The 26,411-nt window shown below is 44.7% G+C and overlaps 3 protein-coding genes across 3 annotated transcripts; all 3 read left to right on the top strand.

Annotated features, from left to right (window-relative positions):
- The first annotated feature begins 563 nt into the window (after positions 1 to 563).
- LOC132206520 (ferritin light chain-like) lies at positions 564 to 4,087 on the top strand. The gene is made up of 3 exons (XM_059640710.1): positions 564 to 579; positions 3,380 to 3,519; positions 3,941 to 4,087. The coding sequence occupies exons 1-3, from the start codon at positions 564 to 566 to the stop codon at positions 4,085 to 4,087; spliced, it is 303 nt and encodes a 100-aa protein (XP_059496693.1).
- A 4,022-nt stretch (positions 4,088 to 8,109) lies between these two features.
- Positions 8,110 to 11,205, top strand: LOC132206519 (ferritin, heavy subunit-like). The gene is made up of 4 exons (XM_059640709.1): positions 8,110 to 8,211; positions 8,922 to 9,068; positions 9,865 to 9,990; positions 11,059 to 11,205. Exons 1-4 carry the CDS (start codon positions 8,110 to 8,112, stop codon positions 11,203 to 11,205), a joined length of 522 nt encoding a protein of 173 aa, XP_059496692.1.
- A 10,970-nt stretch (positions 11,206 to 22,175) lies between these two features.
- Positions 22,176 to 24,159, top strand: LOC132206518 (ferritin, heavy subunit-like). The gene is made up of 4 exons (XM_059640708.1): positions 22,176 to 22,277; positions 23,078 to 23,224; positions 23,731 to 23,856; positions 24,013 to 24,159. Exons 1-4 carry the CDS (start codon positions 22,176 to 22,178, stop codon positions 24,157 to 24,159), a joined length of 522 nt encoding a protein of 173 aa, XP_059496691.1.
- Positions 24,160 to 26,411: the final 2,252 nt, after the last annotated feature.

Here is a 26,411-nt window from a genome sequence, read left to right as displayed (position 1 = left end):
CTGATCTCTAAGGGATTTGAACACCTCTGGGTGGAGTTTTTTATGAAATTGTCAAGTTCTGGTTCAACCATCCCTGGAGATCTCATTTTCGGCAGGTTGGGCCTGAAGATGGTGCAGCAGAGAATTTCCAGAATCAACTCAGAGATAAAGAGCTGGTTAAATGATGATGGCAGCTTGCCCGAGTCCCTCAGTATGGAAGGTTAAGAGATGGCAGTACTTGAAAGTTTTAAGACCATTAATGGACTTGACAGGGTAGATTCAGAGGAATTGTTTCTTCTCAATGGGTCTTCTAGGACTTAAGGTATGGTACGGATATAGAATCTTCAAATTAGTGCTAAACGGCCCAGGATAATGTCAGAAACAGCCTCTTCACAGAAAGGATAGTGGGTAGTGGACACACACACATGTCCGGTGTCAGTTGAAGACTTCAAAATTTGCATCTCTTGATTTTTATTGGGTAAGATTTGATGTTGGCAATCACTTTATAATTTCAACACAAAAAAATGCAAGAAATGCATTTTGGTCGAAGAAACATGGAGACATGAAGAGATAATACAGGTACAATGGAACAACGTCAAGGTGAGTACAGGAGCAGGGAGCCCTCAGGATTTAAAACTACAATTCCCTGAAGGTGGCCAGGCAAGATGAAACAGTCATGAAGAAGGCTTATAGGAATCTTGTGTTTTTAAGGAGAGCCATGGAGTATAAAACCAAGGTAGTAACGCTACACCACTGCACACCATTGGTCAGACCGCATTAGAGTATTGTGTTCAATTCTGGGCACTGTTTCTACGGGACGGCATTAAAGCCCTGGGCACGGTGCAAAGGAGATTTGCTGGAATGATACCAGGAAAGATTTTAAAAATTGGCCTTATCTCCTTGGAGCAGAGACGATTAGAAGATGACCTGATTGAAATGTTCAAAATTTTGAACCATTTTGATACAGCCCTTCCAGCCTGCTCTGACATTCCATATGATGATGGGTAATCCCTTAACTCCGTACCATCTTCACACTCTCTCTCCATACCCTTTGATCCCCATAGCCCTATCAGCTACATCTAACTCTTCAAAACCTTCAGTCTTTTGGCCTCAACTGTTTCCTGTCCCAGACAATACAACAGACTCCCCACTGTATGGCTGAAGACATTTCTCCTCATCTCAATCCCAAACAGACTATTCTCTATCCTTAGACAGTGACCCTTGGTTCTGGGCGCATTGGTCATCAGAAACATCTTTCCTGTCTTTGTCCTGTTTGTTTCTGTCACAAATTTCTATGAACTACCATCAATCTCCTACCTTTCTCTCCAATATCCCAGCAGAACATGCTCAGAAACTGATTCTCCTTCATTGAGCACCTCCTGCAGTTGGTCACAACAAGCTTAGTTTAAAAAGAAAAGCTTTCCAAATCCAAATCTAGTTTTTTGTTCAAACTAACCATGACCCGATAGAGAGTTCCAGCAGATTGGAGATTCTAAATGACCGACTGCTGATCCAATCACAGAATAACCATCCAGACTTGACAACAATCTGCACCTCTGATCAGCTCTGCCTCATACACCCACACCCTCTCTCTAATTGGTGGGAGGGCAGAGGCGGGGCTAAATTCATGGGAGATTCCGAATTGGCTTTCAGGGAATGTCAGTCATCATTGGTGATGTCATTCCCTCGTTGAACATAGGATGTCCCAGGAGTATAAATACTGGAGCTTGTGGTACAAAGACTTGATATGAGAGCTGTCTAGGTGATAGTGAGCAGGGAGAGTGACAATGGCCTCCCAAGTGTGTCAGAACTACCACAAGGACTGTGAGGATGCTGTTAACAAGCAGATCAACCTGGAGCTCTATTCCTCCTATGTTTACCTCTCTGTGGTGAAGCTTGATTGCTTCAAGACTTAAGGCTGTGATTATAATTGTGATGAGGCTTTTGGTGTTTTCTGGTTCAATGAACTACCTGCAGAATGTATCTGGAGTCTCCTGCTTCCCTGACTGAATCCAGCTAACACACTTAATACTGAACACTTAAATGTAGGTGTTTCTTAAATTGAAACTCACCCTTGAGGGTCCCCTGCCCTTATTGTTCTTCTGGACAGTGTATGGCTGGTGCTACAGAGGGGTAAGCTGGCTTTGCTGCTAACTTTAACCCTATTTTATTGGCTGAAGAACTTATAAAAATCACTCTGCTTGTTGAAACTTTCTCCCATCAACTTCTACCTTTTAAGTTGCCAAATTAACCTGGCTCCTTCTCTTTTGAGGAGCAAAAGACTACTAGCTACTGAATATGAGGATGAAGTGTTGCTATTTGATTTTGATTGAAAATCTGCATGCCAAGTATGATTTTCTACTTGGGCATCCATGCCGAATAGACTCGAAACTAGATTTGTTGATGAGGGAGCTGACAGACTTCTGGCTCTGTTAGTCGACAAGCCAACATCCTGCCTCAGTTGGTCATGTCCGGACCAGCTTCCAGTGCTGAGCAATAGGGATGCCTCATGGCTGTGACTAACTGACTTCATAGGGCACTGTCAGGCCAGTGGTTGCAGTTGGCTTTTACTTCCCTCATGGAAAACTAAACCTAATGCCTGCTATTTGGGCCATATTCCACGGGGATGATTTCTCTGCTTTTGTCCTGCCAACATTCCTCCATTCCCTCACCTAACTCTGATGATTCATGATGGTGACTGGGTTACTTTCTGATGGACGGTCACTTCGGTGACTGAGCAACTTTCCCACTTTGTTTCTTTTTACACAGTTCTCTCTCTTTGACCAGGATGATGTTGCCCTGCGTCACTTTGCTGATTTCTTCAAGGAGCAGTCCCATGAGGAATGGGAACATGCTGAGAAACTTCTGGCATTCCAGAATAAACGTGGAGGCCGTGTCCTCCTGCAGGACATCAAGGTTGGATTCTGTCTTGTAGAGTAAATGTAAATTGTGTAGTTTCCTGCTTGTACAATGGCCTTGCTGTTCTAGACTCCCCTGTACATCTTGTGTGGAGATGAGTGAAGCGTCTTGATAGAAAGTCTCAGCTTGTTATGAGTTGGTTTTGCTAATTCTCGCCTTTCTTAAAAAGCAACAAATCTGAATGCTCAGAATGAAAGGGTTTTAGCACTGACCTGGCCCAAATGTCAGTTTAGACTATGACACATTACTGTAGACTTGCCTGAATACAGGTAATGTTGTCCAACTGTTTCAGCCAGTTTTTAAATCCTGATCTGTCAGCAGTTCTTCATGATGGATCAAATGTCTGATAATGGTCTCCATGACCTTATCTGAATTTTGAATTGATTTTCATGCTTTGTTTGGATTTAGCACAGATTACCAGATGTCTCCATTTCCTTGCTCTCATATGAGTCTTGGACCTTCTAACCACACAAATGACTAGCTTTCTCCCTCCAGAAGCCAGAGCAGGATGAGTGGGGCAGTGGTCTGGAGGCAATGCAGACAGCTCTGCAGATGGAGAAGGATGTGAACCAGAGTCTGCTGGATCTGCACAAACTCGCCTCTGGCAACACAGACCCTCATGTGTGTTCCTGATGGGATGAATGTTTCGAGGGAGCTGAAGGTGACATGGGAATCTGCTCTTGCTCTTCTATTAGCATAGGCTTGCTGTTCTCCAGTACTCGAGAAGCAGCCATCGTGACCATAGATGTCAGGCACTGATAGGTGCCCTGCTGACTTGGTGTGAGGTTCATGTATTTACAAACTTCCACACAATTCAGAAAAATGACAGTTTGACCCCTGTGGGCAAACCGGGCTTTCTATAACCACTTCTAAAATAGCATAGTTGCCAATAAAGCTATTCCAGTCTATTCATTGTTTCTGGAGAGCAAGCTGCTCGCAAATAAATGCACTTGTACACACCTATAATCACTTCAAAAATGCAATGGTGTGATTCTTCATGTTTATGTCTGCTCTAACTTTACATTCTGGCTGTTTGTTCCAGCTGTGTGACTTCCTGGAGAGGCACTACTTGGATGAGCAAGAGAAGATGATCAAGAAGCTGGGAGATCACATCACCAACCTGAAGAGACTGGGAGCCCCTGACAATGGCATGGGAGAGTACCTGTTTGACAGGCTCACACTCAGCTGAGTGGGATTTTAGAATCCCATCAGTGCTGTAAATGGATTAGTCTTTTAGAAACTTTATCTACCCTTGTTGAATTGGAAACTAAAATCTCCATAATGAAGAAACACTTTTAGTGAAATTGAATAACTGATTTTTGTTCAGATCCATCATATCTAGGTTGTATGGCAGGTGCTTCTGTCACCTTTTGACACAGTTGAACCCTCTGCTAATCAATTCATTTTTGGATGTTAATCACCTCTCAGGTGGGGCTCAAATCTGACCACCCTGGTCTAGCGATGCTGTCACTACACAACACTTCTCTTAAACATGCTTTTGCAGTTCCTTACTTTACTGAGGTTTGGCAGCCGGTGCTCAACTTTCTTCCAAATGTGAGCTGAGAGCTTGCAGAATCCTTAAAGACCTAAAGAGACAGCCGGTGTATCAGGGCAGTTTACTATCTGACAGTTTTGCATATCTACCATTCTTCTGTTTGACTAATCTTTCTTGAGGAGTGAAATCTGCTACCATTACCTGATCTGGCCTACGTGTGACTCGAGCATCTCAGCAATGTAGTTGGTGCACATGTGAAATACATTCTGCTGGCACGTGGTTAGAAAACTCTTTTTTTTTTTCTCCCCAAGTTTAATAGTGGGTGGGCTGATGCTTCCTTTTACTTTCTGCCCTCGGCACTGGCAATTAACAGCTAACACAGCTGAGTTTATGACAATCAACTGTGCCCTCTGCCAAACTTCAGGAAAGCACTCATTATCCAAACAACAGCCTGCTTGCCGGCTGGCTTGCGAGACACACCAGTGATAGTCTCTGTTGTACAGAGGTAGGTGGCCATTGCACTGGGAGTCCGCCACGTGGACGCTACCTCCCATTTTTTTTTGTCACAAGCATGCAATTAAATGAGTAAGGAATCCTGGTGCTTACCCTGGATGTCGCAAACTAACTGAATAGTCATTTTCCATATGCTGCAGTGCTCAGAGTCAGTCCTGAGGAGGGCAGGGGTGCAGAAGTGAGACATTATCATGCAGGACTTAAATCTGGTACTGGACATCGATTCTCGTGCTGCAATTTGTTTAACAATTTCCTGCACTCTAAATTGAAAGGACTATATTTTCTGGTGTCAGGAAATACCAAAAGAATTGATTCTCGTCCTGAGATTAATACTGCTTTTCATATTTTTTTTCTCAAATCTAAGAGAAATCCAACAGGCAACTTCCTTACAGAAGAAGGAATGGATGATAGAGCTCCTGAGCTTGATCGGATAAAGCTTTACATGAAACTTAACAGCAATGGGAGTGATAGGATTCCGATAGAGGCATCCTGTCTGTTTCCCCCAGTGTTGTGCTCCTGACATGTTGCTGGGCCTGCTGTGTTCATCCAGCTCCACACTTTGTTATCCTGGATTCTCCAGCATCTGCAGTTCCCATTATCTCTGTTTTCCCAGTGTGACTGGTGGATTTGCAGATTTGCTGCAGGCTATCTCGTGCAGGGTAATATCCTCAACTGCTGTGATCAGTGTCAGTGTCCCTGACCTCTTCTGGATCAGATGAGAGATGCTTCAAACCTTCAGATGTCATTTAATTCGACATCATGTACAGGGAGAAATATTCATTTACAAACTCGTCAAACCCTAAGGTGAATTGGGGAGCTCTGACCTGGAGGACTGATGCTATCAGTTTGAGAACAGTCAAAGCAACTAAAATCAATTCCCACAATGACGAGTATCCATGACATAATTAGGAAAAATGCATGCGCGTACAATAGGAAGTTACTGTTGGACATGGGTTGGGAATTGGGAAGGGGGAAGGTGGCTGACAGAATGGCTGCCAACTTTGATTGACAAAATTTGACTCTCACTCCCAGGGATCTCCACTTGGGCTTCAGTTTCACATTGACAGATTGACGTAGATGAAGGACTCGAGAGATATATGTCCAAATTTCCTGACAAAACAAAGTTAAGCGACAAAGTGGATGGTGTGGATGGGACCTGAAAGTTTGCAACAAGCCATTGTTGAAATGAATGAGCAAACAGCAGCAGGCAGGCCTCAATGTGAGGAAGAGTGAGGCCATGCACTTCGGAACAAGAAAGAGAAATTAGCTAAACTGTGACATTCGGGGAACAGAATTGGTGGTGACCATAAGGTTATGGGATCCATCTGCAGAAATTGCAAGAGCTGGTGGACAGGCACAGAATTGTCTGGATTACAAAGAGATCGACATTCGGGCCATAGACATCAGGTCTGTGCTGACCTATCTACACTCATCTCACTTTCTAGCACTTCACCTATAGCCTTGAGTGTAATGACACTTCAAGTGCCCATCCATGTACGTTTCAAAAGTTGTGATGTTTCCCATCTCTACTACCCTCCCACACAGTGCATTCCAGATTCCCATCACACCATCTGGGTGAAAAATGTTTTTGGCAAATCCCCTCTAAACCTACTGCTCTTCACCTTAAAATGATGCCCCCATGTTATTGATCGGACAGTTTTGCTACCATTTATTAAATGCCAGTGAGTGCATATCTATGATACTGTATTCAGGTCTCGATCTCTGAGTCTTTGAGGGAATGCAGCACAGGATGACAACAGGTCGAAAGGGTTAAACAATGAAGGCAATTTGCATTGAAGATGAAATTCAGGTATTTTGACAGCTCCTTCCAAAGCCACATCCACTTCCATCTGCTCAGACAAGGGCAGTAGATACGTGGGAACACCACCCCCTGCAGGTTCCCCTCCAAGCCATCCACCATCCTGGCTTGGAAATATATTACCGTCCCTTCAGTGTCACTGCAGTGTTAAATCAGTCAGATTTCTGGAATTCTCTCCTTAGGGGCAATCTGAGTCTATCTGCACCAGATGGACATTGCAACTGTTCACAAAGGCAACTCACCACCACCTTCTCAAGAGGAAACTAGGGATGGGCAATAAATACACACCCCGCCAGTGATGCCAACATCCCAAAACAACATTTTTTAAAACCTCAAGTTCCTGTGAGTGTAGAAGAACAAGGAAGAATTATTATTAAGATTTGAAGCTGATTAATTGATTTGATAGAGTCAACGAGAGAAAAAGTTAAAGTGATGTGCAAACAAAGCAAGGGTAAAGTGAGAAAAAAAAAACATTTTTAAACAGAATGTGGAGAGTATGTGCAATGTGCTGCCTGGAGACGTGGGGAGGGCACATACAATTGAAGCTTTGAAGAGCTTTGAAGAGAGCATTGGGTTTTCTTTTGTGATCGTGGTGATGTGCAGGGACATGGCAAGAGATGAGCACAATGGATCTGGTGCAGCACAATTGGCCAAATGGCCTCCTACGGCACTGTAATTTTTTTGAGTATTCACTTGCGGGACAAGGGCAGTCATGGGTTGGGCCAGCATTTATTGTACATTGCTAGATTCCCCTTGAGAAGGTGGGGTTCAACTGCCTTCATGAAGCCCATGTCGACCCCGATGGCCGTACAGAGAGAATTCCAGGATTTCCACCCAGAGACACTGAAGGCACGCCAACATATTTCCAAGTCGGGATGGTGAGTGGCTCGGAGGGGAGCTTGAAGTTGGTGGTGGTCTCACGTGTCTGCTGCCCTTGTCTGTCTGGATGGAAATGGTCATCTGCTTGAAAGGTGCAATCTGAGGATCTTTGGTGAATTTGTGATGGGATTCTATGATTCCGCTTTATGGAAGAAGGTTGTTCATATGGAACTGAAAAGCAGACCAGCCAAGATCCAATTATATACTGAAATAGGTTTGAGGGGCTGAATGGTCTCCTCCTGTTCCCATGGCCCAAACTGTTGAAACCTGCTGGTTTCCCACTGCTCCGATTGGCTCTGCTTTGTACATAGCTCCCCCCAGCACCTCTCCCTAATTAATGCCTGTATTCATGGGAGGCTGCTGATTGGAAATCCCTAATAGCCAAGCACTATTGGTGATAACATTTCCTGTTGGAATGCAGATTCCCATTCACATAAATACTAGAGCTCATGGGAGGTGGGGTTAGGCTGTTGTTTGAGTTTGCTTTTTGTAATTAGGTGTGAAGATGGCTTCCCGAGTGTGTCAGAGCTACCACAAGGACTGTGAGGATGCTGTTAACAAGCAGATCAACCTGGAGCTCTATTCCTCCTATGTTTACCTCTCCATGGTGAGTGCTGTATCTTTTGGGTACTTTTTCCAAGTTATTACTAATTCACTGTATGCTGTGCAAATAGTTCTGGTGTTAGTGACCAGTCAGTTAAGATTTAATTCTAACCTCTGCCTCCCCTGCCAATTAAATTTTGAGATACAAGTCTGTGTTGTCTCATTTGTGACTGTCATGTTATTTAAAATGGCCAAATCTGTGGGTTGGACAACAAGAATTATTCTACTCCATAGAAGCAATCTAATTCCTTACTTTAATGGTAAAACTGAATGTTGAGGTGAGGAGCTAGCTGATCAATCTTGTTTTCACTGCCCCCAAAACTGACTAGATCTTCCTTACCTGAACTGACATTACTAATCCATGTGAAGAGTCAATGTTAGGCTGTTCAGATGGTTCTTCTGCACCCCTTCCCTGACTAGTGAGGGAAGCAAGTCTTTGTGGCATTAAGTAGAGCCAGTGGAATGCTAAGCAAAAAATTACTGCTGTCTCTGGACTGTTCACATCTCATGTTTCTTAACATGATCCCCCAAACAAGGATGGGGTTTGCATGTGGTCAGACATGACTAGATTTCAAACTAGCTGAGGCCAATATATTTGACTAGAATTCCAAGTCTCTAACTTGAAGCCAGGTAGAGAATGAGTAACCAAGTCCTTGGCTCTTAGAATGTCTGGGTCTACTTTAATTGAATTCTGTCCAATCCTTCCTCCCACAGTTCTCTCTCTTTGACCGGGATGATGTTGCCCTGCATCACTTTGCTCAGTTCTTCAAGGAGCAGTCCCATGAGGAACGGGAACATGCTGCAAGACTGATTGCATTCCAGAATAAACGTGGAGGCCGAGTCCTCCTGCAGGACATCAAGGTTGGACTTTTAACCCCCTTTTAATTTAAAAGGGGAAGGCTTGAGGGTTTACTTTGACAGAAGCCTGTGTTTTTGATATCCTGCATCTTTGATTCTGCACCTGTTCAAGTGCATGGGCTGACATGTTTTTGTTAGATTTTTCATCCAGTGGAGTGATCAGAACCAATTGATTGAGATGAGCACTCCTCTGTATGACATGTACTTGACTTAAATTCATGGTTTTAGGACCCCTGGTGGGTTTTTAACCAAGGTTTCCATCCACATGGTTGGGGTGGTGTTTAAGAATTCAATTGAATTCTAAAATGCTCAAATAGCAAAGGAATTTGACCCTTCATTGGGCTGTAGTGACAAGTGATTGTTTTTTTTTACTATCATCCTGGTGGTCTTAAACAATTGACCATTGGAAACATCTGGGCTGGAGTCACTTAGGGGAATGCAACATGTTGTGTGGCATTCCCTTATTTGCAGCTGGGACTGACTAGGAAGGACAATAGTCTAGTAAATCACACACTGACACCAGCAATTCCCCATCTGGATGGGGGAGAGTGACTGACTTCAAACGCCACATCAGGCTCTCAAGCTCCCAGCACTAACATCACATGTGCCTTGTGTGCTTTGATTCCAAATGTGTTTTATGTTAAGATGTGGCAGGTTATGCCCCTCTCTGCCACTGTCACCTTTTGAATAGAACAATCTGCAACACCTCGAACAAGCGTTTTTAGCCATAAAAGGCACAGCCTTCAGTTCTACTACAAATGCCCATAGCAGCTTCTGACTAACAAAACCCTTCTTCCAGAGGCCAGAGCAGGATGAGTGGGGCAATGGTCTGGAGGCAATGCAGAGAGCTCTGCAGATGGAGAAGGATGTGAACCAGAGTCTGCTGGATCTGCACAAACTCGCCTCTGGCCACACGGACCCTCATGTGAGTTCTTTATACCACTTTCACCCAAGTGATGGAAGTTTTCCTAAAATGACTGAGTGTACTTCTATCTCCCCTACTTGGCTGTTCAGCCTTTACATCAGTTTCTTTTGCCTGAGAATTCTGCTTCACCTACCCTTCACTTTAAGTAGGCCACTCAGCCCATCAAGTTTCTTCAGCCATTCCGATCATGGTTGATCTGAATCCTCCTCATTTTCGGTTAAGGCTGGAAAGTGAAGGATTTCTGAATTTAACGTTCTCAGCCTTTATGCTTGAATTGCCTGACCCAAGAATTCCATGGGTTCCCTCATGCCTTCAGCTCTCACTCCATAGAATCCTCTCTTTTAGAGAGGTCTCCTTTCCATTCTGTGCTGAGTGCAGGCTTGACTGTTTCCCTTAAAACTAACCATCTGTCCCCAGGGTCACATGACAGCTAAGTTGCCATCCTGAATGGTCTCCTTATCTGGACGGCGACTAAATGATAGATGACGGTCTTCTCTTTCATGCCCTACCCTAACACCATGGGGTCTCATCTTGTCTGAGTGTACAGTCTCTCCAGACATTAGACCCCATTTTAAAGTGAGTTTCCTTGATGATAAGGAAAAATCTGGCTTGCTGAACTGTGAAGGGAATGTTTGCTTTGCTTTTAGCTTGGTTCTTTTTATGCTGACCCTGAACAAAAACAATTGGAAGCCCCATATGTAGAGCTGTTCAGACAGAAATGGAGAATGTGTGCTCCTCCTGCATTTTTGAAAATCACTGGGCTTGGGGCTGTGGCTTTCGGACATGAATGAATGAATGAATGAATGAATGAAAAAAAGTGGCTTCGATCAATTCTTCCTCACCCCACCCCCTCCAAGAGCAAGTGGTGATTCCATGGATCTGAAGCTTAATTTGTGCAATTTAAAAATAGTGACTTGCCACTCAGTAAATTTCACTTCTCTTCACCTAGAAGTGTTTGTATCACGACTTGCCTGAATCAATTGGAGGTGTTGGGGTAAGGGAAGGCACTTCAAATTCCAATTGTCAGTTCCCCTCCACACTAACCAGCTCTGCACCTGACTGTTCCAGCTGTGTGACTTCCTGGAGAGGCACTACTTGGATGAGCAAGTGAAGATGATCAAGAAGCTGGGAGATCACATCACCAACCTGAAGAGACTGGGAGCTCCTGACAATGACATGGGAGAGTACCTGTTTGACAAGCTCACACTCAGCTGAATGGGGTTATGGAAGAACTTTGTCCATTCCTGACCTAATTCTGAAGACCACTTTGCCTCTGTCTGCCATTCCAAATGGAAATACAAGTCTTTGTGGAATTGGGTTTTGGCTCTTTGTTTTTTAAAGTAACTAAATTACCAACAGCTAACCAGGAAACTTGACTGAAAAAATCCACAATAGAAATGTCACTTACTTCTATATCTTCCTCCAAAGGTAGCAGAAATTTTATGCACATATGGAACATACATTTTTCATGGCAAATTTGTAAATGAGGTGTTTCCCCTTTCCTTTTTAGTGTTACATTAGCCTTCCAGGTGTGCACCACTTAGTGACGTGACTTTGCTCTCTGGATCTCTTTAGGACAGAGGAAGCACCTAGTGTCTAATCTGCCCTTCTTCCAACAGCAGCAAGGGTCAAGTGAACTCTTTGTAAGTTTGCAGGCTGCAAGGGCTGCCCCAACCTCCCAGCTGCAGCTTGTGGATTTGTTCTGCTTTTTTTTGGGGGGACTGAAGTTTTTAGCAGATGAATAACAAAAGGAGGCGGAGTTGGATTCCAAGCTTTTGTCTTTCTTCTTCAACACTGTACCCCACCCACCACCCCCCCCCCCCCAACAAACTACTACTTACTTCCTCCTACCCTTCCATACCTCCCAATAGCTTTATATACACAGCAGTCAAACATTGTTGGGGTCACTTCTTTTCCTCTTGTTTGTCTGAAGTGAAGCTCTCAGCAGGGGAACAGGGTACAGAAATTGCTGAGGAGAGGTCCTATTTGCAAACTCTTACAGCTCCAACATTGCTAAGCTCTCCATGAATAGAAGCCAAGCAACATATACAGCATGTATTTGGAAATGGCAGGTTCGGGGCCTTGGGTGGGGAGTGGATCTTTTAAATCTACTTGAGAAATAGTTTTGAAATTGGAAATTAGTAGGTGCAATAAATTATGAATACTGAGAAGAGGCATTAACTTCTAGATGCATTGTCCTTTAGCAGCAGCTTTTCGTTCCATTTCCAAATGGGATAAGTGAAGGAGTAGACGCCTGGCATTTCCATGAGTGATGTTGGGGAGTGGAAGACAGCAAGTAAGGGAGGTGAGTAGAAAATTGCATAATAGTTACATGGATGAAGGTGAATCTTTGGGACATCCATGCCCGATCTCCTCAAAAGGAAAATCACGTTTAACTATCTAGCACAAGTACTTTGACGAGTTAGGCGAGAGGGCTGTTGTTTGTGGGGTCTACATGGGCTTCCTAAAGACAAGTAATGCAGTGCCACACTGTAGATTTGTGAACAACGTTAAAGACCCTGTAATGAACGACAGCGCAGTGACAGGGATATGGAGTTGGCTGCATTACTGGAAACATAAGTGATGCGAATGGATGCTCTTTGGACGAGGGGGATGGTTTGTAGTGGAGTTCCACAGGTTAGGGGGAGGAGCCAGGCTTTTTCAAAAGCAAACTAATGACTTAGACCTTGGCATAAAGGATGCAATTTCAGAGTTTGTACAAGATAAGAAACCTAGCATGAGGGCAATGGCGTAGAACCTCAAAACGGCACAGAAATATTGGTGGAATCGGCAAGCAAGTGGCAGGTGAAGTTCAAAGCACAAAAAATGGGGGGGAAAAGCATGTAGAGACAATACAAAATAAAAGGTGCATTTCTAAAGAGGGTGCAGGAGTGCGTGAACTGCATGGTGTAATTGCATGACGTCATTGGAGATGGTCCTTTCACCACCAACACACCCCTCACCTTCCCAGACCTTCTGTCTCCATCGCAGGCAACGACCTACAAACGGATGTCCATTTCGAGCCCACAGCTACCTGGAATACGCCCCCTCCAACCCACCTTCCTGCAAAAACTCCATCCCCTATTGCCAATTCCTTCACCTCTGCTCCAAGGAGAGGCATTCCACTCCTGCACATCCCAGATGTCCTCGTTCTTACAGGACCGCCACTTGCCAATTCCTCGTTGCTTTGGGTGAGAACATCCTCAATCTCATCTCCCACATTACCCGTAATTCATCCCTCACCACCGTCGCAATAACTTCCCCAAGAGGATCCATCTTGTCCTCACATCACACAACCAACCTCTGGAAACAACGCATCGTCGCCCGACACTTCCACCATCTACAATCCAACTCCACCACCAAAGACATTTTTCTATCCCCACCATTGTCTGCCTTCAGGGACGCCACTCCCTCCGCGGCGCCCTTGTCCGCTCCACACTCCCGTCCAACCCCACCACACCAGGCACTTTCCACCATCTACAATCCAACTCCACCACCAGCACTTTCTGCTACAATCGCAGGAAGTGCGACACCTGCCCCCTCGCCCCCTTCCCAGGCCCCAAGATCACTTTCCACATCAAGCAGATGTTCACCTGCACATCCGTCAATGTGGGAAACGGCATCTGCGGTACATGGCGTGGCTTCCTCCACATTGGGGACCACTTTGCCGAACACCTACGCTCGGTTTGCAGTAAACAACTGCACCTCCCAGTCGTGAACCATTTCAACTCCCCCTCCCGTTCCTGTGACGACATGTCCATCCTGGTCTTCCTGCAGTGCCATAATGATGCCACCCGTAGGTTGCAGGATCAGCAACTCATATTCCGCTTGGGAACTCTGCAGCCTAATGGTATCATTGTGGATTTGACCAGCTTCAAAATCTCCCCTCCTCCCACTGCATTCCAAAACCAGCGCAGCTTGTCCCCTGCCCCCACCGCATCCCAAAACCAGCCCAGCTTGTCCCAGCCTCCTTAACCTGTTCTTCCTCTCACCTAGCCCCTCCTCCTTCCACAAGCCACACCTCCATTTCCTACCTCCTAACCTCACCCGGCCCCTTTGACCTGTCCGACCTCCCCGGACTGACCTATCCCTCTCTCCCTCCACACCCATACTCTCCTCTCCAACTGCCTTCTCTATCCATCTTCAGTCTGCCTACCCCTCTCTCCCTATTTATTTCAGAATTCTCTCCCCATCCCCCTTTGCTGATGAAGGGTCTGGGCCCAAAACATCATCTTTTGTGCTCCTGAGATGCTGCTTGACCTGCTGTGTCCATCCAGCTCTACACTTTGTTATCTCAGATTCTCCAGCATCTGCAGTTCCCATTATCTCTGAGGAGTGTTTAAGAGAATCGTTAATAAAGCACCCTGTGCCCTGAGCTTTATTAGTAGGGGCAAGTGTACAAGAGCAAGGTGATTATGCTGAACCTGCTTAAGTTTGACCCCCAACAGGAATACTGTGTCTCGTTTTGCACATCACACTGAAGGAAAGAGTGGAGGTATAGGAGCGAGTGCAGAAGAGGCTTCCTGGAATGGCTCCAGGAATGAGGAATTTCAGGTGTGAGGATATATTGGAGAAGCTGGGACTTGTCTCTCTGGAAAGCACATGGCGCAAATACGGATCCAGAAAGAACAAACAGTGGCACGATGTTCCCATTTGTGAAAAGGTCAGGTGCAAGACGGCACAGGTTTAAAATTGGCAAAAGAAGCTGAAGTGATCTGCGAAAATAAAAACCTTCCAACACAGCGAGTGGATAGGGTGTGAAATGTATAGTCCGAGAGTGTGTTGGAGGCAGGTTCAATTCACGCATTCAAAAGGGAATAGGACTGATATCTGAAAGGGAATAACATGGAGATTACAGGGACAGTGCAGGAGAATGGCAAGAGGTGAAACGCTCAGCGAGTTGGTGGTGGATACGATGGGCCGAATGGTCACCATCAGCACCGTAATAACCGTGTGGCAGTGGGCAGATATGAAAGCCGAATTAAAAAGGCCAGAACGTGCTCAGTTTCCCCCCAAGCCGGCTGGACAACAAAACAGCATGTGTTGTAATACAACAGCATAGACGTGGCATCAGAGCACATTTGGAGCGCTGTGCTGAGCTCTGACAGGGTTATTTGAGGGACCTTAGCACAGATTCACCAGCATTTTCTCAGCCCCAAGCTGGTTACGTTATGAATACAGTTTACATCAACTAGCCTTGTCCTTGCAAGAGTGTGGAAGACTCGAGAACGAATATTATCCAGGTACTTTGGATTATTAATGGATCTAATCGTGCCGTTAGACAATGTACTGTTTCCTGTGGCGAAGTAATCCTGGAAAAGGGGGAATAATCTTCAGATCAAAGCTATGGTAATCAGTGATGATGCTTAATCTCAAACATTACATTATCACTCCCAACATTCTGCAAGCCACTGGGACATTTCGAAACTGATTTGTTGAGCTGTGTTAGTTCGCAATATGATGCGATGCAGAACCCAGGCAAAGGTATTAAATGAAGACTCAGACTCGCACCGATCCAGTTGAATTGGGGAACAGGTTTGAGAGGCTGAGTGCTCTCGTTATCACAGAATAATAATCTCAACCTGACTGTTACCCAAATCTCTGATTGACTCTGGGTCTGAGCACATTGCCCCACTCTCCTCCTCCTCTGTTCATTGGTGACTGGGTTCTTGCAGATTCCTGATTGGCTGTCAGAGATTGTCAATCATTGTTAGTGATGTCATTCCCTGGTTGGTGCAGGATGGTCTCTGGAGTATAAATACAAGAGCTTGTGGGAGGGAGACTCAGTTCTAGAGTTGTCCAAGTGATTGTGAGCAGCAATAGTGAGGATGGCCTCCCAGGTGCATCAGAGCTACCACAAGGACTGTGAGGGTGTTGTTAACAAGCAGATCAACCTGGTGCTTTCTTTCTCCCATGTTTATCTCTCCATGGTGATTGTGGTGTTCTCTGGATTTATTTCAGATTTAAAGCTGTGGTCTCCTTGTATTGTGGGTGTAGGATCTCTCTGCATCATTCAATTCATGTTAGAATCTTCTGTGGCCTTCCCCTGACGTTGAGAAGTGAATAATCTTTCAATGGTTTGATCTTGATGTCTGACCTGAGAAGTCTGTTTGTTTTTCTTTTGTTCAATGTAATTGGATTTATTCTATTGAATAGTTAGAGTAAGTCAATCTGCCCAGAGACCTGATCTCTTACTTCTAGAACATATGTGACCCAAGACCTCCAATCCCAGAGGAAGGAACACTCTCAATCTCTGGGTCTATTTGCTGTCAATACTTTACTAGTAAACTTTGTAAGTTCACTTCAGAGTGGGGAACTCTGTTCTGTGTTGGAAGGTTTCCTCACTGAAGCTGAGCCATTTTCACTAAACCATATGGCCTTTCAGAATGATGAGGTGTCATTTAATGCTTAATATTTGGAGTCAAGTATGAAATATTCACGCCGCCGCCCCCCCCCCCCCCCCCCCAACTTGTAGGAAGATGCTTGTTTCCCTTCCCTCCTGCTTTACAAGGAAAGAGCCTCCACATATTCTGGTGTTGTTTTTGTTGTGATTGACAAGGGAGGCTTTCCCTTCCAGAACCTGCAGGCCTGACTGAAGAAGCATTTCAAGTAGAGAAGGATCTTTAACAGCAAACCCCAATGGGTTTCCCTGTTTACAATCCTTTCACTTTTACTGGGAAGATGTTGCCCTGTGTCACTTTGCTGAGTTCTCATGGGACTACTCCTTGAAGGAATGGGAACAGCTGAGAAACTGATGGCATTCCAGAATGAATGTGGGTGCTGGGTCCTCCTGTAGGACATCAAGGTTGGGTTTAATGGAATGTGATCTTGTCCTGATGAAGACCTCTTTAAGCCTAGAACATTATTTCATTTTAATGCTTTGGATATAATCTCTTGGCTGTTGTACACTCTCTTAATGGGATGGAGATCTTGTTGCTTTTTTCACTGGTTTCTTGCGTTTTAAGTGATGTGTCTTGTCTCTTACCATCCACCCCCACGCTGCCACTTCAGAAGGCTGACCATGGCAATGGTCTGGAGGAAATGCAGGGAGCTCAGCAGATGGAGAAGGATGTGAACCGGAGTCTGCTGGATCTGCACAAACTCTCCTCTGGCCACACAGACCCTCATGTGAGTTCCTCACTTTCTCTCCAAGAAGCTCCCTGGCCTTTCACTGCTAAATTCAGCATGTAGGGCTGATGGCCTTTAGAGCAACAAACTACCAGGATGACTTTGAAATTACAGGAAAGATGAATGTTTCCAACCTGAAAGTGATCTGTTTGTCTACTCCTGGGGGGAGGGGGAATACAATTATCTCATAACTGCCTCCTGCAGACTGTTAAATCTACAACAGTCCAAACGCATCACCAGAGTGCCCCTCTCCCTCAACATGGTGGTGATTTGTTAAATCTGAATTAAGGGTCACTTCCATATGTCTTCAATGGACTCAACTAACTTGTCTTGTCTTCCAGCTGTGTGACTTCCTGGAGAGGCACTACTTGGATGAGCAAGTGAAGATGATCAAGAAGCTTGGAGATCACATCACCAACCTGAAGAGACTGGGAGCCCCTCAGAAGGGCAAAGGAGAGTATCTGTTCGACAGGCTCAGCCTGAGCTGAATGGGGATTCAACAACTCCATTTCATGTACACTGGTGTTCTAGTGCAAGTGCAGAGTGCACAAAAAAGTCAATGAAAACATTGCCCATGTATCTGACGACTTTGAGTGACTGCTTCATTTATTTGGCTGTTTATTATCTGATTATTAAATCCCTTCGGCTTTTTGCTCTCTGCATTGAATCGATGCTTGCCCTGGCAATTTTTGTTCAGTTTCTGAATCCAGAGTCAGAAGAATTTTTGAAGTGAGTAATTGTTGTGGAAATCACAACTGTTAAGCTTTTGGCTTGTTCGCAATGCTCACTATCTGTCTTGTCCTCACTGTGACAATTCTGTAAGAGTAGTCTCCAGTGAATAGCTTCACCAAAATTGCTCCACTCTATCTAACTGTTAGCCACTTAACTGGTGCCCTCTCCCTAGCAATACTCCAACTTTCCTAAAAGCTGGGTTCATACAAAATAAAAATTGGGGTTGGGGAGTGGCGGGATAGGTGCAGGTGGAACTCTGGATGTGTGTTGATTAAATCAGTTAATGTTTGAGTCTGGCGACTCCACAACTGAAGTCTGTCCCCAGGTACTGCCAGGCCTCAGTTTTGCCAGTAATCTTCTGTTAACTTTACTGGTAGAATCTAAGCATTAAAAATATTCTAAGACTGTAACAGCAATAGCATCTGGCATGCAGAGATAATGCATCAGGTTGCTTTTGTTCCATGCTTCTTTGAGCAAGCAATACACCACTGTTCTAGTTTCCCAAGCTAAGGAATTGGATTTTCTAACAAGTCTCTACTGTCGGAGACTGTGTGAGGAATCTGCTCTCTCCTGTAACAGTGTCTCCTATCCTCAATGCCCACCTTGTAGCATGTGGGACAAATGTGGCATAGTCCCTGTTCTTGCTCCAGCAATCAACTGCTGAGGACAGCTGGTGCAATTAAAGCTACATTTGCAGAGAAGGAGATCCAGGAGCCTCTGGTTCACCTTCTTTATCTGCAGAGTTCCCTTCATTGCCTCGAGGCTTCAGTGGGGGGGTGGGTCAGAGTAGCAGAGACACTTCACTCAATTTGCAGAAAGGCCAACCATCAGCAGTTCTAAACTTTTCTCACCCTTTCAGGGAAGGAAAGCAGTTGGCCGACAGCTGACTCACCACCCACACAGCAATGTAGCTGGCTATTTACTGTTAATCTTTGAGTAAGGAACAGGTAGGGGATAATGCCAGTGTAGCAGCAGAAGAGGGACTGTTCCACATATTCCACATATTCCACAGAAGCAGGCATAGCCCCTCTTACTGTGGACACCCCAGTACCTCTACGCTTGTATCCCTGCCACTCCCTCATCCACTCTGTACTCCCCATTGACCCCAGCCCTGTTCCCTGCAACTGCAGGAACAGCTAAACCATTCCCTGACACCCTCGCCCCACCACCACATCCAGCCCGTGTCTCCATTCAGAACAAAAACAAACAAACCTTCGGCATCAGACACAGATCACCTGCACCTGTTTGAAGTTGGTCTATTGTATCGGATGCACCCAATGTAGCCACCATGAGGGAGACAGTTTTTCTAGAGCATCTGTGCTCAATGAGCAACAAACAACTTTTTCCAATCGCAAAACGTTTTAACTTCTTTTCCCCCCCTACCAATCCATGGCTGACCTGTCCATCTTGGGCATCCTCCAGTATCACACCAATGTCATTCGCAAACTGGAGGAGTAGCACCTCATTCTGCCTTGGGAGCTTACAGCCCAAGACACTAAATGTGAACCTTATTAACCTCAAGTCTCCTAATCCCATGACCAATCCCCACCTCCTTGACCTGTTCATGTTCATCTTCTTTTCCCACCTCACTGACCACTCCCGATCTGCACTCACCCATCACCATCCCATCTACCTTCCCAGTCCCACCCCTCCTCTTTATTTCTGAGCTTCCCCTTCCCCCCCCCCCCCCAATTTCTCAAGGGTCTCAACCCGAAACATCAGCTTTTCTGTTCCTCTGATGCTGCCTGGGCTGCTGTGTTCCTCCAGCTCCACACTTTGTTGCCTCTACCGGCACCCTGTGCCTTCCACCTTTGAGCCATTTCTGTATCCAAATGGATAATTCTCCCTGGATTCCATGTGATCTCACTTTGCTAAACATCTTACTATGAGCAACATTGTCAAACGCTTCATTGCAGTCCATGTAGATCACGCCCACCACTCTGCCCTCATCATTGCTCTTCATCAAATCTTCAAAATACTCAATGAAGCTCATGAGGCAAAACTCAATCTACAGTCATACCATCTGAATCCTGGAATTCTGTCCAAAATGGCATTATGGATCTCCCTGCTCCAAATGAACAACAGCAATTCAAGAAGACAATAATAATTAGGGAAGTACAATAAATGCTGGGGCAGCCAACAAAACCTTCATCCCATGAGGTAATAAAAGAAAAAGCAAGATGTGATTACTTTCCCCAAGGAGCGAAGCTGGGGCCTTAACTTTTCCTTGGATTATAAATGTTACAGATGAAGAAATGGACTGCCTCAATTCAAATATTTGCTGATGGCATTACATCAAGTGGCACTTTATCATGACAGGAGAATGTTTCAAACTTCCATGGAGTGGGGAAGACTGGCTGATACAGTTCAATAAGGGGAAGTGTGAAGTTATCCACTTCTGACCAAGAAAGATGAGCCAGAGTGTTTTAGAAATGGGAACATCTTCTGCTGCGTTGTCAAAACTAATGATCAAAATGAAACTGAGACAAGTGGACAGAAATGTATTAAAACTAGTGACGAGATATAAAAACACTGAACAAAGAAATTAATTCAATGTCAGTCCTGATCTCAAAGGGATTTGAACACCCCTGGGTGGAGGTTTTTTTGTGAAATTGTCACGTTCTGGTTCAACCACCTCTGGAGATCTCATTTTTGGCAGATTGGGCCTGAAGATGGTGCAGCAGAGAATTTCCAGAATCAACTCAGAGATAAAGAGCTGGTTAAATGATGATGGCAGCTTGCCCGAGTCCCTCAGTATGGAAGGTTAAGAGATGGCGGTAATTGAAAGTTTTAAGAGCATTCGTGGATTTGACAGGGTAGCTTGTGAGGAATTGTTTAGTCTCAATGGGTCATCTAGGACGTAGGGTCTGGAATGGAAATAGAATCTTCAAATTAGTGCTAAACTGTCCAGGATAATGTCAGAAACAGCTTCTTCACAGAAAGGATAGTGGGTAGTGGACACACACACATGTCCGGTGTCAGTTGAAGACTTCAAAATTAGCATCTCTTGATTTTTATTTGGTAAGATTTGATGTTGGCAATCACTTTATAATTTCAACACAAAAAAATGCAAGAAATGCGTTTTGGTCGAAGAGACACGGAGACATGAAGAGATAATACAGGTACAATGGAACAACGTCAAGGTGAGTACAGGAGCAGAGAGCCCTCAGGATTTAAAACTACAATTCCCTGAAGGTGGCCAGGCAAGATGAAACAGTCATGAAGAAGGCTTATAGGAACCTTGTGTTTTTAAGGAGAGCCCGAGAGTATAAAAGCAAAGAAGTAACGCTACACCACTACACACCATTGGTCAGACCACATTAGAGTATTGTGTTCAATTCTGGGCACTGTTTCTAAGGGAGGGCATTAAAGCCCTGGGCACTGTGCAAAGGAGATTTGCTGGAATGATACCAGGAAAGATTTTAAAAATTGGCCTTATCTCCTTGGAGCAGAGAAGATTAAAAGATGACCTGATTGAAATGTTCAAAATTATGAAGCAGTTTGATACAGCCCTTCCAGCCTGCTCTGGCATCCCACATGATCATGGGTAATCCCTTAACTCAGTACCATCTTCACACTCTCTCTCCATACCCTTTGATCCCCATAGCCCTATCAGCTACATCTAACTCTTCAAAACCTTCAGTCTTTTGGCCTCAACTGTTTCCTGTCCCACAGAATACAACAGACTCCCCACTGTCTGGCTGAAGACATTTCTCCTCATCTCAATCCCAAACAGACTACTCTATATCCTTAGACAGTGACCCTTGGTTCTGGGCGCATTGGTCATCAGAAACATCCTTCCTGTCTTTGTCCTGTTTGTTTCTGTTACAAATTTCTAGGAAATACCACCAATCTCCTACCTTTCTCTCCAATATCCCAGCAGAACATGATCAGAAACTGATTCTCCTTCATTGAGCACCTCCTGCAGTTGATCACAACAAGCTTAGAAAGAAAAGCTTTCCAAATCCAAATCTAATTTTTTGTTCAAACTAGCCATGACCTGACAGAGAGTTCCGGCAGATTGGAGATTCTAAATGACCGACTGCTGATCCAATCACAGAATAACCATCCAGACTTGACAACAATCTGCACCTCTGATCAGCTCTGCCTCATACACCCACACCCTCTCTCTAATTGGTGGGAGGGCAGAGGCGGGGCTAAATTCATGGGAGATTCCTAATTGGCTTTCAGGGAATGTCAGTCATCATTGGTGATGTCATTCCCTCGTTGAACATAGGATGTCCCAGGAGTATAAATACTAGAGCATGTGGTACAGAGACTTCGTATGAGACTTGTTTACGTGATAGTGAGCAGGAATAGTGACAATGGCCTCCCAAGTGTGTCAGAACTACCACAAGGACTGTGAGGATGCTGTTAACAAGCAGATCAACCTGGAGCTCTATTCCTCCTATGTTTACCTCTCCATGGTGAGGTTTGATTGCTTCAAGACTTAAGGCTGTGATTTTAATTGTAATGAGGCTTTTGGTGTTTTCTGGTTCAATGAACTAACTGCAGAATGTATCTGGAGTCTCCTGCTTCCCTGACTGAATCCAGCTAACACACTTAATACTGAACACTTAAATGTAGGTGTTTCTTAAATTGAAACTCACCCTTGAGGGTCCCCTGCCCTTGTTGTTCTTCTGGACAGCGTATGGCCCTAGTTACAGAGGGGTAAGCTGGCTTTGATTTTAGCTTTATTTTATTGGCTGAAGAATTTGTATAAAAATCACTCCCCTTGTGGAAACCTTCTCCAATCAACTTCAAGTGTTGCTATTTGATTTGATTGAAACTCTGCATGCCATGTGTGACTTTCTACTTGGGCATCCATGCCGAATAGACTCAAAACTAGAATTGTTCAGTTGGGTGATGAGGGAGCTGACAGACATCTGGCTCTGTTAGTCAACAAGCCAACATCCTGCCTCAGTTGGTCATGTCCGGACCAGCTTCCAGTGCTGAGCAATAGGGATGTCTCATGGCTGTGACTGACTTCATCGGGCACTGTCAGGCCAGTGGTTGCAGTTGGCTTTACTTCCCTTATGGAAAACTAAACCTAATGCCTGCTATTTGGGCCATAATCCATGGGGATGATTTCTCTGCTTTTGTCCTGCAAACATCCCTCCATTCCCTCACCTAACTCTGATGATTCATGATGGTGACTGGGTTACTTTCTGATGGAAGGTCTCTTCGGTGACTGAGCAACTTTCCCACTTTGTTTCTTTTTACACAGTTCTCTCGCTTTGACCGGGATGACGTTGCCCTGCGTCACTTTGCTGCGTTCTTCAAGGAGCAGTCCCATGAGGAACGGAAACATGCTGAGAAACTGATGGTATTCCAGAATAAACGTGGAGGCCGTGTCCTCCTGCAGGACATCAAGGTTGGATTCTGTCTTGCAGAGTAAATGCAAATTGTGTAGTTTCCTGATTGTACAATGGCCCTGCTGTTCTAGGCTCCCCTGTACATCTCGTGTTGAGATGAGTGAAGCGTCTTGGTAGAAAGTCTCTACTTGATGTGAGTTGGTTTTGCTAATTCTCACCTTTCTTAAAAATCAACAAATCTGAATGCTCAGAATGAAAGGGTTTTAGCACTGACCTGGCCCAAATGTCAGTTTAGACTACGATACATTACTGTAGACTTGCCTGAATACAGGTCATGTTGTCCGAATGTTTCAGCCAGTTCTTAAATACTGATCTGTCAGCAGTTCTTCATGATGGGTCAAATGTCTGATAATGGTCTCCATGACCTCCTCTGAATTTTGAATTGATTTTTCATCCTTTGGTTGGACTGAGCACAGATTACCATGTGTCTCCATTTTTTTTTTTCAGGCCCTCATGAGAGTTTTGGACCTTCCAACCACACTAATGACTATCTTTCTCCCTCCAGAAGCCAGAGCAGCATGAGTGGGGCAGTGGTCTGGAGGTAATGCAGACAGCTCTGCAGATGGAGAAGGATGTGAACAAGAGTCTGCTGGATCTGCACAAACTCGCCTCTGGCAACACTGACCCTCATGTGAGTTCCTGATGAGATGAATGTTTCAAGGGCGCTAAACAAACTTTCAAATACATCTGAGTGGACCTCCACATGGTGGTCATCGTCACATCTGTCATGGGAGGTCATTTAGACACCTTTTTGATTCCTCTGAATTAATTTTGTCTTGTTTTCCAGCTGTGTGACTTCCTGGAGAGGCACTACTTGGATGAGCAAGTGAAGATGATCAAGAAGCTGGGAGATCACATCACCAACCTGAAGAGACTGGGAGCCCCTGCCAATGGCACGGGAGAGTACCTGTTTGACAGGCTCACACTCAGCTGAGTGGGATTTTAGAATCCCATCAGTGCTGTAAATGGATTTAGTGTTTTAGAAACCTTATCTACCCTTGTTGAATTGGAAAATAAAATCTCCATAATGAAGAAACACTTTTTGTGAAATTGAATAACTGATTTTTGTCCAGATCCATGATATTTCAGTTGTATGGCAAGTGCTTCTTTGACCTTTTTGACACAGTTGAACCCTCTGCTAATCAATTCATTTTTGGATGTTAATCGCCTCTCGGGTGGGGCACAAACCTGACCATCCTTGTCTAGGGATGCTGCCACTACACCACACTTCTCTTAAACATGCTTTTGCAGTTCCTTATTTTACTGGCTGCCAAACGTCAGTGATCAATTTTCTTCCAAATTTCAGTTGAGAATTTGGAGAGTCTTTAAAAACCGAAAGAGATGGCTGGTGTATCAGGGCAGTTTACTATCTGACAGTTTTGCATATCTCCCATTCTTCTGTTTGACTAATCTTTCTCTGGGAGTGAAATCTGCTACCCTTAGCTGATCTGGCCTGCATGTGACTCGAGTGGCTCAGCAATGCAGTTGGTGCTCATGTGAAATAGCTTCGGCTGGCACTTGGTTAGAAAACTCTTCCACAAGTTTAAGCACTGGCAATTAACAGCTCACACAGCCCTGAGTTTAAGACAAACAACTGGGCCGACTGCAAAACTTCAGGAAAGCACTCATTATCCAAACAGCGGCCGGCTTGCGAGACACACCAGTGATAGAGTCTCTGTTGTATAGAGGTAGGTGGCCATTGCCTTGGGAGTCCGCCACGTGGACTCTCGCTCCCATTTTTTTTTTGTGTTGTCGCAAGCATACAATTAAATGAGTAAGGGATCCTGGTGCTTACCCTGGATGTAGCGAACTAACTGAATAGTCATCCTCCATATACTGCAGTGTTCAGAGTCAGTCCTGAGGAGGGCAGGGGTGCACAAGTGAGACATTATCATGCCGGACTTAAATCTGGTACTGGACGTAGATTCTCAGGCTGCAATTTGTTCAACAATTTCCTGCACTCTAAATTGAAAGGACTATATTTTCTGGTGTCAGGAAATACCAAAAGAATTGACTCTGGTCCTGAGATGATACTGCTGTTCATTTTTTTTCTAAAATCTCGCTTCTCAAATCTAAGAGAAATCCAACAGACAACTTCCTTACAGAAGAAGGAATGGATGATAGAGCTCCTGAGCTTGATCGGATAAAGCTCCACATGAAACTTAACAGCAATGGGAGTGATAGGATTCTGAGAGAGGCATCCTGTCTGATTCCCCCAGTGTTGTGCTCCTGAGATGTTGCTTGGCATGCTGTGTCCATCCAGCTCCACACTTTGTTATCCTGGATTCTCCAGCATCTGCAGTTCCCATTATCTCTGTTTTCCCAGTGTGACTGGTTGATTTGCAGATTTGCTGCAGGCTATCTCGTGCAGGGTAATATCCTAAACTGCTGTGATCAGTGTCAGTGTCCCTGACCTCTTCTAGACCAGATGAGAGATGCTTCAAACCTTCAGATGTCGTTTAATTTGACATCATGTACAGGGAGAAATATTCATTTACAAACTCGTCAAACCCTAAGGTGAATCCGGGAGCTCTGACCTGGAGGACTGATGCTATCAGTTTGAGAACAGTCAAAGCAACTAATATCAATTCTACCAATGACGAGTATCCATGACATAATTAGGAAAAATGCATGCACGTACAATAGGAAGATACTGTTGGACATGTGGTGGGAATGGGGAAAGGGGAAGGTGGCTGACAGAATGGCTGCCAACTTTGATTGACAAAATTTGACTCTCATTCCCAGGAATCTCCACATGGGCTTCAGTTTCACATTGACAGATTGACGTAGATGAAGGACTTGAGAGATATATGTCCAAATTTCCTGACAAAACAAAGTGAAGCGACAAAGTGGATGGTGTGGATGGGACCTGCAAGTTTGCAACAAGCCATTGTTGAAATGAATGAGCAAACAGGAGCAGGCAGGCCTCAATGTGAGGAAGAGTGAGGCCATGCACTTCGGAACAAGAAAGAGAAATTAGCTAAACTGTGACATTCGGGGAACAGAATTGGTGGTGACCATAAGGTTACGGGATCCATCTGCAGAAATTGCAAGAGCTAGTGGACAGGCACAGAATTGTCTGGAATACAAAGAGCTCGACATTCGGGCCATAGACATCAGGTCTGTGCTGACCTATCTACACTCATCTCACTTTCTAGCACTTCACCTATAGCCTTAAGTGTAATG

This window comes from Stegostoma tigrinum, chromosome 38, assembly GCF_030684315.1.
Source record: "Stegostoma tigrinum isolate sSteTig4 chromosome 38, sSteTig4.hap1, whole genome shotgun sequence".
Lineage (NCBI taxonomy): Eukaryota > Metazoa > Chordata > Chondrichthyes > Orectolobiformes > Stegostomatidae > Stegostoma > Stegostoma tigrinum.
This window is presented reverse-complemented; position numbering and strand designations above follow the sequence as displayed.